The sequence below is a fragment of the Protopterus annectens genome, chromosome 16.part0 (assembly GCF_019279795.1).
Source record: "Protopterus annectens isolate FY-2018-M chromosome 16.part0, PAN1.0, whole genome shotgun sequence".
Lineage (NCBI taxonomy): Eukaryota > Metazoa > Chordata > Ceratodontiformes > Protopteridae > Protopterus > Protopterus annectens.
Window position 1 is genome coordinate 42,992,312 of NC_056750.1, and position 12,052 is coordinate 43,004,363.

The 12,052-nt window shown below is 38.2% G+C and overlaps 1 protein-coding gene across 1 annotated transcript in view; it reads left to right on the forward strand.

The window, feature by feature from the left end:
- UCK1 (uridine-cytidine kinase 1) overlaps positions 1–10,712 on the forward strand; it is a 1,125,034-nt gene extending 1,114,322 nt beyond the window's left edge. The window contains exon 7 of the mRNA XM_044058256.1: positions 2,057–10,712. Within this exon, the coding sequence (XP_043914191.1) occupies positions 2,057–2,244 (188 nt within the window). The 3' untranslated portion in view covers positions 2,245–10,712. The remainder of the gene's footprint in view (positions 1–2,056) is intronic.
- Positions 10,713–12,052: the final 1,340 nt, after the last annotated feature.

Here is a 12,052-nt window from a genome sequence, read left to right on the forward strand (position 1 = left end):
TGCCTTTGTGATTTTCCAGGTGCTGTGTAAGACCTGGAGGTGAGTCCACAGCACTTTGCTAAAGAGTCTGAAGTGCTTCACAGAGTGGGAAAGAGTGTTTTCATTTGCCAAATTGGGGCTTAGAACATTCAACTGTTTGTCTCACCTCTATAGATTCCAGTCCTGTGTAGTATATTAGACCTAGAAAAGATTTCAGCTCTTTCTGAGTCTGACCACAAGAAGGTGCTAGTTAAGGCACTATGTGGCCCCTGTGGAAGGCTACCATGTGAATTGCTGTAATTTTGACTGCACTGACTGTGGTGATGGTGGCAGACTTTGGCATAAACCTGCACAGGATAGTATGGCTAAGGCTTCGTTCCCAGAAGAAGTGCTTCATCAGGCTGTTGTAGGTGCCTCCATCAGAGCTCCTTTTCAGACAGCCTGTACAGTACTTGAATGACGACATCAGTGTCAGTGGCACAACAGGTTACACACCTGGTTTTGGTGCACAAGGCTGTGGGCTCTGGTCCCTTACCAGGTGGATGGATTGCTGGCATTGCAGCGTTAGGGTTGTGTTCTCCTTTGGATGAAATGTTCAGGTTGGAGGTTGGCGTAATAGTTAAGGGGTTTACCTTACAAATGCAAGACACAGGGTCTGATTCTAAGCTTTGGGAAGCATGTCTCGGCTTAAACAAACAGATGTGTTCATTATTTTACTAATCACCTAGGAACCTAAATGATGGGATGGGTGACGAGTTACACAATGTATGGTAACTTTTTGATGGAGGGTTGGCATAATAACTAACGTCTTAACCTCTCTGATACAAGGTACAAGCTTTGATTCTGACCTCTGGTTGCTGGCTAAGCTTGTAATTGTATGCAGGCTGTTAGCTTTGTATTTATCCATGAACCTGTGAACATTCAGAGGAAGAAGGAAGCCTTTACTACTCTTGACTGCTTCTGTGACTCTCATTCCTTTTTTTTGTAATTTTTCTTCTTGACTTGGCCTGCCCCTTAATGAGATAGTCACATCATACACTAGAGAAGATCCACAAACATCAGACAGTATTACCCCATGGTTGTTGTGCCAGTAAGTCACCTGTAGGAGCAGGCTCACTGTTACAGCAGCAGTAGTCCTGTTTTGACGAAGCTTAGGGGGCCACAGCAGAAGATCAGTGTACTCTTGATCTGATCTCAGTCAGTCATATGTTGCAGCTCCTATGTCTTCCCTTAGGAGGAGCTGAAGGAGAAAGGCACCCCAGACATTGCCCTGTTCGTCTCTCAGAGAATGCTGTCTTTGTTTTCTGCAAAGTGCCATAGAACTAGAACAAGGAGTTTGCATTTTCCATCATGATAGCAGAGATTCCGGCATTTATTGTATTTTCTTGATTTGCCAGAAGTGGGCTTATTGGCTGCTTGTATTGAACTGGCAGGCTCAGGGAGCTTGGAACTTTCTTCTGGTGTGGCTCATAACTTCTTGATGTGTCAGTGTAAAGCACATATGCCTCTTGTCTGAATGATTTCTGAGAAAAACAGCCAAATTTGAGTGGAGACAGTTATAATCCCAACCTTACACCCACCAAGGTGAGTCCTCCTACAGACGACTGATACGGTAAGAGTGCATCAGTTAATTTTCACAATGACAGAACTGCACCAGTCATGAGTTTAGCATTGATGCTGTTATTTGAAGATCTTGCAGTACATTCCGTTGTACGTCGCACATAGTTTTGTAATAGAATGCTGCTTCTGCTTGCCAGTACTTGAGTAGAAATCCAAGCTATGCCTCTTTTAGAACTGTATTTCAAAAGGTGACCTTTTGCATGCTGGCAGTGACCCAGAAATCAGCAGTGTGACTTTGAGATACCGTTGCTGTCAATTATGGCTTTTCTTTGTTGTGTCTTGAGTAGCCTATCAGCTCTTTTTTTTTTTTTTTTAAGCTGCACATTGGAAACATGGGATATTTATTTTCTACTACAGAGAAAGTTGGAAGGCATTTCTGAGTGGACAGGTTGAGGGGTAAAAACTGTACTGTCATTGTTATTTATTTATTTGTTGCTTGTTTGTTTGTATTTCACAGTTGCCATTAACCTGATAGTGCAACACATCCAAGACATCTTAAGTGGAGATCTGTGTAAATGGCAGAGGGGAGCAGTGAATGGAAATGGGAAGAGTCAGAAACGACTGATTTCTGACCAGGGAGATGGTAGCGGTGTGCTCATTCCAGGAAAACGTGTTCTTCTAGAACCTAGCAGCCGGCCTCACTGAACCATGGCAAAGCTATATACGACATTATCTCAAGTGTTCCTTCCTCCTCATCACACAAGTTATATATTTACTGCTCAGAACTCATGGGCCTGAGCACTGAGGATGTACTTTCATATGTTTTAACTTTTATGGTGATAAGGGAATCGCGAAATCAGCAGAGTTCACAGGTATCCTGTTTGTAAAATGCTTACGATATATTTAAAAAGAAGATGTCATTTGAGAATTTCAGGGTACGTTTTAGACATGGAAAGACCTCTTTACCTTACTGTGATAAAATAATGTGAACATGTAGCATGAAGTTACTTTTTTTTAACTAGAAGTCAGTTGCCAGTTCTGTTGCCCAAACATGGTGGCAACATTTTATCTTGTTCGTAATTGTTTCTCTCTCTTGTTTAGGGAACAGTGAGTTTTCCTGTCATATAGGAAATACTGAATGTGTGCTGCTGAGTTTCTGAGTTCCTGATTCACTGTTACAACACGTAAGAGTTACAAAACCAAGGAAATATTTCAGAATCATAACATCTGACTAACACAAAAACTGCTGATTTAAAATCAATGGAAATGATTATATAAAAGGTTTCAGTTACTGTATTAGACATAGGACATTGTTTTTGCAGGGGGACAAGCGTCTGTGTACCCTTTGAGTGTGTATGTGCAGCTGGAGAGCTAACTGCAGCCACACTGCCAAAATACTCTAATGCTAGGCTTGCATACCCTTGGGGCTAAAGGAGCTACTTCATGTTCTTAAAAAAAAAAAAAGTACTTAGTTTACTGTGAGGCCATGTGACTTCTGAGCTGAAATATACTACTACCCAGGGTGTAGGGATCACAGACAAGTACGTCTTCCCCCTGCATACAGTGACTTTTAGAAGTCCTGTATCTGATACAAACAAAAGTTTGGTAAATGTTTTATAACTTTTTTGTTTGCAGATTCAGTAGTGGTCAGATGTCAGGATTCCAAATATTTCACTGAACTAGAGAAAGAAGTGAGAGGAGATTAATATAAATGTGATACTATATTAAGCTGTGAAACAGAATGGCCTTTGTTTGTGTTTCTGTCACCTACTGGCTTGGTGTGGGACCATGAACAGGTCATGATCACTTACTCTGCACCTTGTTGTACAGCTGTCTGTTTTTAATGTTAACTGAGTATGAAGAGAACTGAAGTGATGTCTTACATCTGTTTTTATTTAATAATTGCATAAGACATACTAGATAGAGTTGACTTTCTGAGAAATTCCAGTAATGCTGGTTTGGTTAAATGACTTGCTCAGCGTTGTACATTATGCATATGGAGGCTGATGGAATCAGACCCAGGTCTGTGGGGTATGTTTGTTGCAGCTCGTAACCTTATCCTACTGTGCTGTATTGTCAGAGAAACCCTAGGTGAATTATTACATTATGCTGATTTCATTCTTTCATATATGCATTTGTTGCATCATCGTGGTTTACGCATTACTATTGCCTTACCCATTTCTTAATGGTTGTATTCCTGGAGCAAGGCCAGACAAAAGTGGATGTGAATCAGTTACACATGTGGCTCACCTTCTAGGAAGGAAGCAAGCGTGAGTGCCTTCAGATATTTTTTTTTTTAAATAAGTGTTTTGGGGGTCCTCCTTCTAATGAACCTGCAAATTTAGACCTTATCTATTGTGACTGCTGTGACTGTGATTTTTCTTTTTGTGTGACACTCCTTTTGTTGGTTACATGATATACACTGATATGAGTGTCAGAAATCTGCACTTTTTAAGTCTATGTGTGTGCCCCCCTCCCCCCAAAAAAAGTTTAAAGGAGAACAGTGATGTTTGAGTTTCGCTCTTCTCTTGCATTTTTGATCTTTGGCATTTCAATAGGGAGACAAGTTTTTTGCGTTTCCCTGTTTGCTGCACCTGCCTCCTGCAGCAGCGTTGATATCCAGCATGGTGTTGCCAGGCAGCATAAAACCCTAATCCCTCCCTTTGCTTGGGGAAAGGTAGCCCTTGGCTACTTGGGCTTCCTGTATCTAGCTGCCTGTCTGGTGTCCAGGTCACTGGCTGAACAGGGTGTGCAAGGCAGTGCAAGCAGTACCCACCGTCTGTGTGATCAGCCAACAGGCTGGTTGTTGTAACTTGATACAGGATCAATTTTGCCATCAAATTTTCATCCTTGTTGTGAAACACTTGCCTGTTGATGCCTGATTGTCTTCCATACAGAAGGGGACTCTGTCCTTGTACCAATGTCATATCCTAAGAACCAACACAAATGAGCCAAAACTGTAAAGCTACTCCTGTTGCACTGACGCAGACTAGTGAAAAGAATCCAAGCCAGTCACACAAAATCCTTTCTTAAAGAACCTGAGCACTTTCATTCCACCTTTTTGTTTAATTTCATCAGAACAAATAATCATTAGTAAAAAATCTTGCATGTATAGTCTCTAAAAATCACGATACAAAAATCAATCACATGATAGTACACATGATAAATGAAATGAGAAAGATATAAAATCATAAATAATAAGTAAAATGGAGACACACAATTAAAAAATCTCAAATTGTCTCCATCTTAAAACTGGATTCAAGGAGCATGCTTCATTCAGTCCAGGAATATTGTGGCATTAAGCCAGTGCTGCCATTTGAGTTCCCTCAAATTTAAATGTTCGTCAATAATGTGGCTCTGGGGTTATTTTTAACCTGATCAATTACCATAAAACCAAATCCATGACTATTAAATTCTATGACATGTTTACTTAAAGCATTAGACATTTTTTTTCTTTGTAGTATCCAGAATATGTTCTTAAACATGTTCTGTAAACCTCCTTGAGGTTTTTCCTACATAAAATGCTGGGCAAGATCTGCATTGTGCTAAATATACAATATTATTTGTGGCACAATTAAAACTTCCATTTACATTGTATGTTTTCCCTCATATAAAAAACTGGTCTCCACATATATTATGTACACATTGGGAACATAAACCACATTTATTTGTGCCATTCCTGTTTGTTTCAACTTTTCTTGTAGTTTTTTTTTTGTGTTCTAACAAATATTTAAAACATTTATCCTTTTTTGTATTTAAATTATGGTTTTGTCTCCAGTTTGTCAGTTAAGCTATGATCCACCAAAATTACTCAACAGTTCTTATTGATATAATCTAGAGTAACTTCACCGTCTAAGGAATATGTGGAAATAAAAGAAATCCCTTTACTATCAACCTTATGTGTAGAAATTGTAGACCTTTCCCCCAACATAGGGTTCAAGCTAGGACAGTAAACCCCCTTCTGTCTCTTACTAACAACCTGTGTTCTGATTTAATTAAAAAAATTTCAACCAGATAGTCTCTATCATAAAACATAGCCATCACTTTGTCACATTCAGCACAGAAAATATCAGTTTCATAAACCATTCTGGCCAGGCGCACCAATTTGTCCTTTTACAATGGATTTTTTCTGATGTCAGGGGTGCCAACTTGAAAAATGAAGGTAAGAATTTAAAAAGTTGGCTTATGGTAGATGTTAGAAATAAATCTGTTATTAGCAATGTCTTTTCTAATTTCCATGTCCAAAAAAAGATATAATCTGATCATCATAACAATGATAAAAGGACAAAAAATCCACAGTATTGTTAATATAAATTATAAATTCCTGGAGTTTGTCTGCAGAATCATTCCATAAAAGGAATGTATCGTCCAAGAATTTTATATGTAGGGACCAACAATTCACATAACCACTACTGTAGATAAATTGGTCTTCCCATTCTGCCATAACATTAAAGTATTGGTCTTTGAAATATAGAAAGTTATTTTTAATATTGTTTCCATCAAGACAATCATTGCATTAGTTGCATCTGGTTCTAATTCCATATTTTTATGTAGTTGTTTCACAAGCCAACAAAGGCCAACGTTGTGGAATAACTGAGAAAAGATTATGGATATCAGTGGTAACAAAAATCACTTCACACTGGAAGGCTATGTTGTTTAATAAACTTACAAAACGCCAAGTGTCTTCACAAATCTGGGCAATTTTAGTAAGACCTTCTTTAAGTTTTGTATCTAACAACTTTGCTATATGAAAAGTCTTAGAGCAATTAGCATTTCCTGTAGGACAAACGGGGTGCACAGTGTTTTATGCAATTTAGGTATACCAAAAATGCTTGCTATGACAGGTTTATCATTGCACATAGAATCGTAATCAATTTTTGAGATCTGCCCCTGAAGCAACATATCTTCAGGTAATAGATCAATTTTTATAAAAGCTGTATAAATCTCATTTTTAGAAACACTCTGGTATGGGTCATTCATTAGTGAAGACTTCATTTCATTATTATAGTCAACTTGGTTCATCACCACAAGACCCCCATGCTTGTCAGGTTTCATGACATAAGAAAAATCATCAGTAATATCATACAAAAAACAAGTTTCTTCCTTAGATAAGTTGTAGTGTTTGTTTTTCATTGTATTTTTTTAATATCTGTCTTGTATCAAATTCACACATCTTGTTGAAGGCAAGATAAATTTTGCTGAAGGGGAGGGTTAAAAATACTAGGCCTATACAGTTTGTTACATGATGCACCACTACCATTATGTTGACACCAAATGGATAAAATAAATTTACGGACATTTGTAAATCAATCAGTATGTCTGTCATAATGGCTCTTCTCGCTGGCACAGAAGTAAAGCCTTTAGCTAGCACATTCGCATGTCCCGTAGTCAAGTATTTTGAAGAATAGTTATAAATTTTAAAATCACCTTCATCATTTAATATAATGTCTACTAGTAAGTTCTTAGTTGAAATGTCAGTAAGTTTACTAACCATTATTCCAGTGGTGATGGTTGCATTAAAACTTCTTGGGCTCCCCCCCTGCTTCCTGTACATCTCGTTTAAATCCTGATGTCCCCCATTGTTTGAATGCTGCTGAAAATTCCTTATCTGTTTGAAGTATCTCACTGGTTCCTGTTCTAAAGGGGGTGTTGTCTCATTGCAACCTCTGTTTGAAATTTTTGAATCACTAGGCGGAACCGAATCACCAGAATGAACTTGATTGGTGGAGAATGGGTGATTGCCAAGCTGACACGGTAGAGTAGGACATACCCTCACCTTTGCGTATTCATCCATGTCGCTCTTAAATTTTTGAATTTGATGCGGAAATAGAGCATTCCAGATAGAGTCCACTTTGTTAAACAAATTAAGGTAATTTGTTTCGTAGTGACTAAACATCAAATCTTCATGATTCATTTTATTCATAGAGTCAGTCTGAAGGGATAGTTGTTCCAATTCAGTATTATTGTAATTTCCCACAGTACACATAATATCCACACCAGCTTTATTGAAAACAGCATACGACTCTCTTAACATGTCAGCTTTTCCAGCTACCCTCATTAGGGAAGCGCCAATGTCTCAAACCTGTGGGGACGATATGAGCTTCAATATTTTTTGTTAAATAAAAGTTTTCTAACTATAGTTTTTTATCTCAATAGCAGTTTTAAAACTCGCACAGCCTTTCACTCAGGGAAAGAGGTTGATTACAATTAAAAGAGGTGGCTGGTGTCTCCAAATTAACATTAAACGTGATTAGTCTTCCAGTCAACAAATTGAAAAGTTGGAGAAGGAGAATTTATGAGGTCCTGACCTGACAATACATATGATTGAGTCAGAGGTAGTCCTAAACTGCAGGTGGTAGGACCGTCTGTGCCCATTTGTGAAAGCAGTCCATTAGATAATTGCATAGCTCTCAACCATTCGGAGACAAATCTCAACAGAATCAGGGACAATCAGGGATACATTTTAAATATTATTACTTTTAACTTGATGCATTGACAGAATGAAAGAATATCAATTAATATACATTTTCTGAACTAAAAGAAGTCTGTAACTCTAATTACTATTATTATTTATTGAGTGCAATTCGTCACCTTTTCTCCAACAGTCACCAGTTTTAAGAGGGACAAACCTAAAATTTGAGTCAAAATCAGGGGCAGTTGAAGTCCAGATAATTGACTGACTTGTAATAACATTGCCAGGTCTCCCATGGTACCTGAATTCTCCGTATTACCAGTTCCAAAGTCTGTTACTGCACACGCTCCAGGAGAAGACATAGTACAAACTAAGAACCAACACAAACGAACCAAAACTGTAAAGGCACACACCTGTTGCAGTGCCACAGAAAAGTGAAAACAATCCAAGTCAGTCGCATAAAAATCCTTTATTACAAAACCTGAGCACTTTTGTTCCACCTTTTATGGAACTTCATCAGAACTAACAATCATTAGTAAAAATCTTAACATATTTACTGTTTAAAAATCAGTCACGTGATAAAGGATTTTTACGCGGCTTACTTGGATTCTTTTCAGTATTCTGGGGCACTGGAACAGGCTTGTGTCTTACCAATGTTGTATCCTGTTACAGACCAGACAACAGTTTTAAAGACAAATGCTCCATTTGTTTCTTGGGTCACACCAACAGTGTGCAAAAGCATATACCCCTTGAAGGCTTGTAGTATCATATAGCAACTTGAATCATGAGCCACAAGTGAATCATTTGCTGTAGAATCTTGTTTGTGTCAAAACCTTAACTTGCTTGTGTCTCTGGAAGTCATATGGTTAGAAAGACTGCATAAATACAACACATTGTAGTACATAAATTAATTTAAGATGCAGTATTTTACCTAATCTTGGAGAATTACTTGATCCACCTTCAGAGGTATTAATTGTTAGCAGTGTGCATATGTATTCAGCAGGATACATTCACTTTTCATTGCTTAATGTATCAATGTATCACAGCAAGAGGTTCTCCAGTTCGATCCTTGGCTGGGGTGCCTTCTGTGCGGAGTCTGCATGTCCTCCCTGTGGTCACATGGGTTTCCTTCGGGTACTCCAGTTTACTCCCACACCCCAAAGACATGCTGTAGGTCACTTGGACACTCTTAACTGGCCGTAGGCGTGAGTGCATGCATGTGTGTGCCTTCTGTGGAAGGTTGGGCGGCGGGCTGGCACCTCGACACCGTAAAACTCCACTGCCAATCATGAGCGGACAAGGTGATCCGCTGTGGTGACCCCTAACCGGGAAAAGCCAAAAGAAGAAGAAGAAGTAGAACACTAAAAATGGTACATTTGGGATAACAGATGGCATAAATGAAATAAAAATAATGCAGCTGTTTGAAATAATAAACAAATAACTGCTTGAGGTGTTGTATGATGTATTTTACTAGCTACCTGACCAAAAAGGTTTTCATTTGGATTTCACCTTAATAATATGGACCAAATGAGGTTTAGCTGTGTGGGTTATTGTTCTACAAATCTGTATTCTCCTTGAAACATCTTTGCTTCACCAGGCCAGGATTAGGTGTTGTGACTTTGGATGTTATCTCGGGTCTTCCTTGTTTGAGCATTACACTGGCACATATGTGTGTGTGTATATATATATATATATATATATATATATATATATATATATATATATATATATATATATATATAATGTTTTAAAGAAAGTGCTAGTAATGAAGAAAAGTTTTGATGTCTTGTGCCACAATGATTTGGGTTCTGCACTGAAAGAATGACGCTGTGCATGAAAATGCTAGCAGTACTTCCTAGACTTGCAGTTAATGGAACATAGATTGTAATCAGTGGAGGCCGATATAGCTGCTAGCTGTGAGAAATATCAGCCGTTGAATCCACTGCACAAAAAATAGTTACAGGGACAAACCAGCCTCTTTGTTTGAAGAAACTGATTTGACAATAAGTATGGTAAGAACGAAATCTAAATTAATTGTAATTATTTACAAGACATGAGGTCTTATAATACTTACATTTTGCTGTTATATTTACTTCTTTATAGCTATCCAGTTTTTCTTTGCTCACCTGCATAACTAGTAGTATTGAATCTTTACGAAGTTTTCCTCTTGTAGCCCTCCTGGCATAGAATGTCTAAAAATGTGTTTGTGATATTATATTAAAGGACACACATACTGATCTGAATTACATGTTAACAGGGTTTTTAAATTGGAATGTAGAATCATATGAAAAAATCTAGAAATGCTTATTTCAGGCTGTCTGCTTTCATCCATAACCCTTTGCACTTGTGAGTTGTTTTCTTCCCATGATTAGGATATTCCTGTATTTAATCATGTACTTCTGTTTGTAATGTTGACTGTTTTTTTAACACCGTATGCTCACTAACTTGCAGAAGGAGTGAGGTAGAACACTCACAGAATAGGACTGTAGTAGTGTAAATGAAAAAATGAAACATTTTACGTATTAATGCCATAGTATTGCTGATCGTCTTGAAAAAGAGTCTTACCTGGTCATGTGTGCAGAAGCTCCATTTTACCAGGTGACAGTCCAGTGACAGATTTTCAAGCAGTTCCCATGTGGATACTTGTTGCCTTGGCAGTGTTAGTGTGCTTGTTGATTTGATGACATGACTGCCAATATCTTTCTATGTGTGCAAGTTGTGCTATGAATTCATAAAAAAAATCTCAAGTAACGACTTTTCATTTTCTTTTCTCTTTTTTTATGGTGTGGGTTATGACCACATTGCTTAAAGTCTGTTCTTATGCTGCCTGTAAAAAAATCTCTGCGAAGACAAGTGACTTGGTCTGTACAATAATATGTCGTGTCAGTTTGGGTATAGCTGTTGCTCAGAAAATAAAACCCAGATGTGACATTCAAGAAGTGGCAGTGAAATCCAAACCATTGATTTATGGTCATTTCTCAAGAAATAAAATCCCAGCATGGCCTCTGAAAAGTGCCACGAAAATGCAAATCATAATTTTTTGTAGGAATGTACTAATAAGAAATTCACCACTAAACTCTGAGGGAGGGGGGTCCAACACACTCATCAGTGGGACCAGAAGGGGTTGGGTAAGCGCAGCTTGTTTCCTGTTTGCCCTTTTAGGGTGCAATCTCTATTGACAAGGGATCAGCAAAGAATTTGAATGCAAAGTTTATGTGTCATTCAACAGTACACTTTCCACCACTGGTTGAGCCTATTAATCCCACACCTTCACCTGTTACATATAATTCAGTGTTCTTTGCATAACTTGAGTAGCAGCAGTGGAGATTGTGGCTATGGAGACCAAAGTGTGGTTAGTATCTGTGAAGTAGGATTCAGTGACACCCCTTAGATCTGGTGCAGGGTTAGAATAAGGGGAGTTTATCAGGTGTAAGGATTTCTTGAATCTTAAGCTTTGGCATTTTCTTTGTTGTTTTTAATTTGCATAACTTAAGCATTTAAATGTGTAGCCTATTGAGAGTAATGCACTTTCTATGACTGGAAGTCAGTCAAACAGCCATAACCACCATATATGTTAGTAATAATAGACATTAGAGGTGTGCCCTGAAGAGAGGTTATTGCACAACAGGAGTTTTGTGATCACTGTGGGTGTCACTGCTGCAGTAGCCTGTGCAATGCGGTTTATATCTTGTCTTGTATATCATCGACCGCCCAGCTTTTCAAAGCTTAATGGCACATTCCACATACTCTTAACTCTCACAAACTTGAATAGAGCTTGTAAAATGCAATTAAAAATGCCAAAAGGCTTCAGAGCTTTATTGCTGCTGAAGTGTGCTCTTTCTGAAAACTTTGTGGAGTTGACGGTCTCCTACAATTCCTTCAAAGTTGGTCAGATCAGTTCCTTTTAGGGGAAAAAACTTCCAGTAAATTATTTTTTTCTGAATAAAAACTTTCTCTGTGAAAACTTGTTTAGTTTTGCTTAGAAAATGTTATATGTTGGACAGTCTTTGTGTGTAAAGGAATGCTTTTTCAGCTGGGAATGCTTGTTTGAGCATATTTCTTGGGTGTCTTGGGTTCAGCCAGCTCTGTCACCACCTCAGC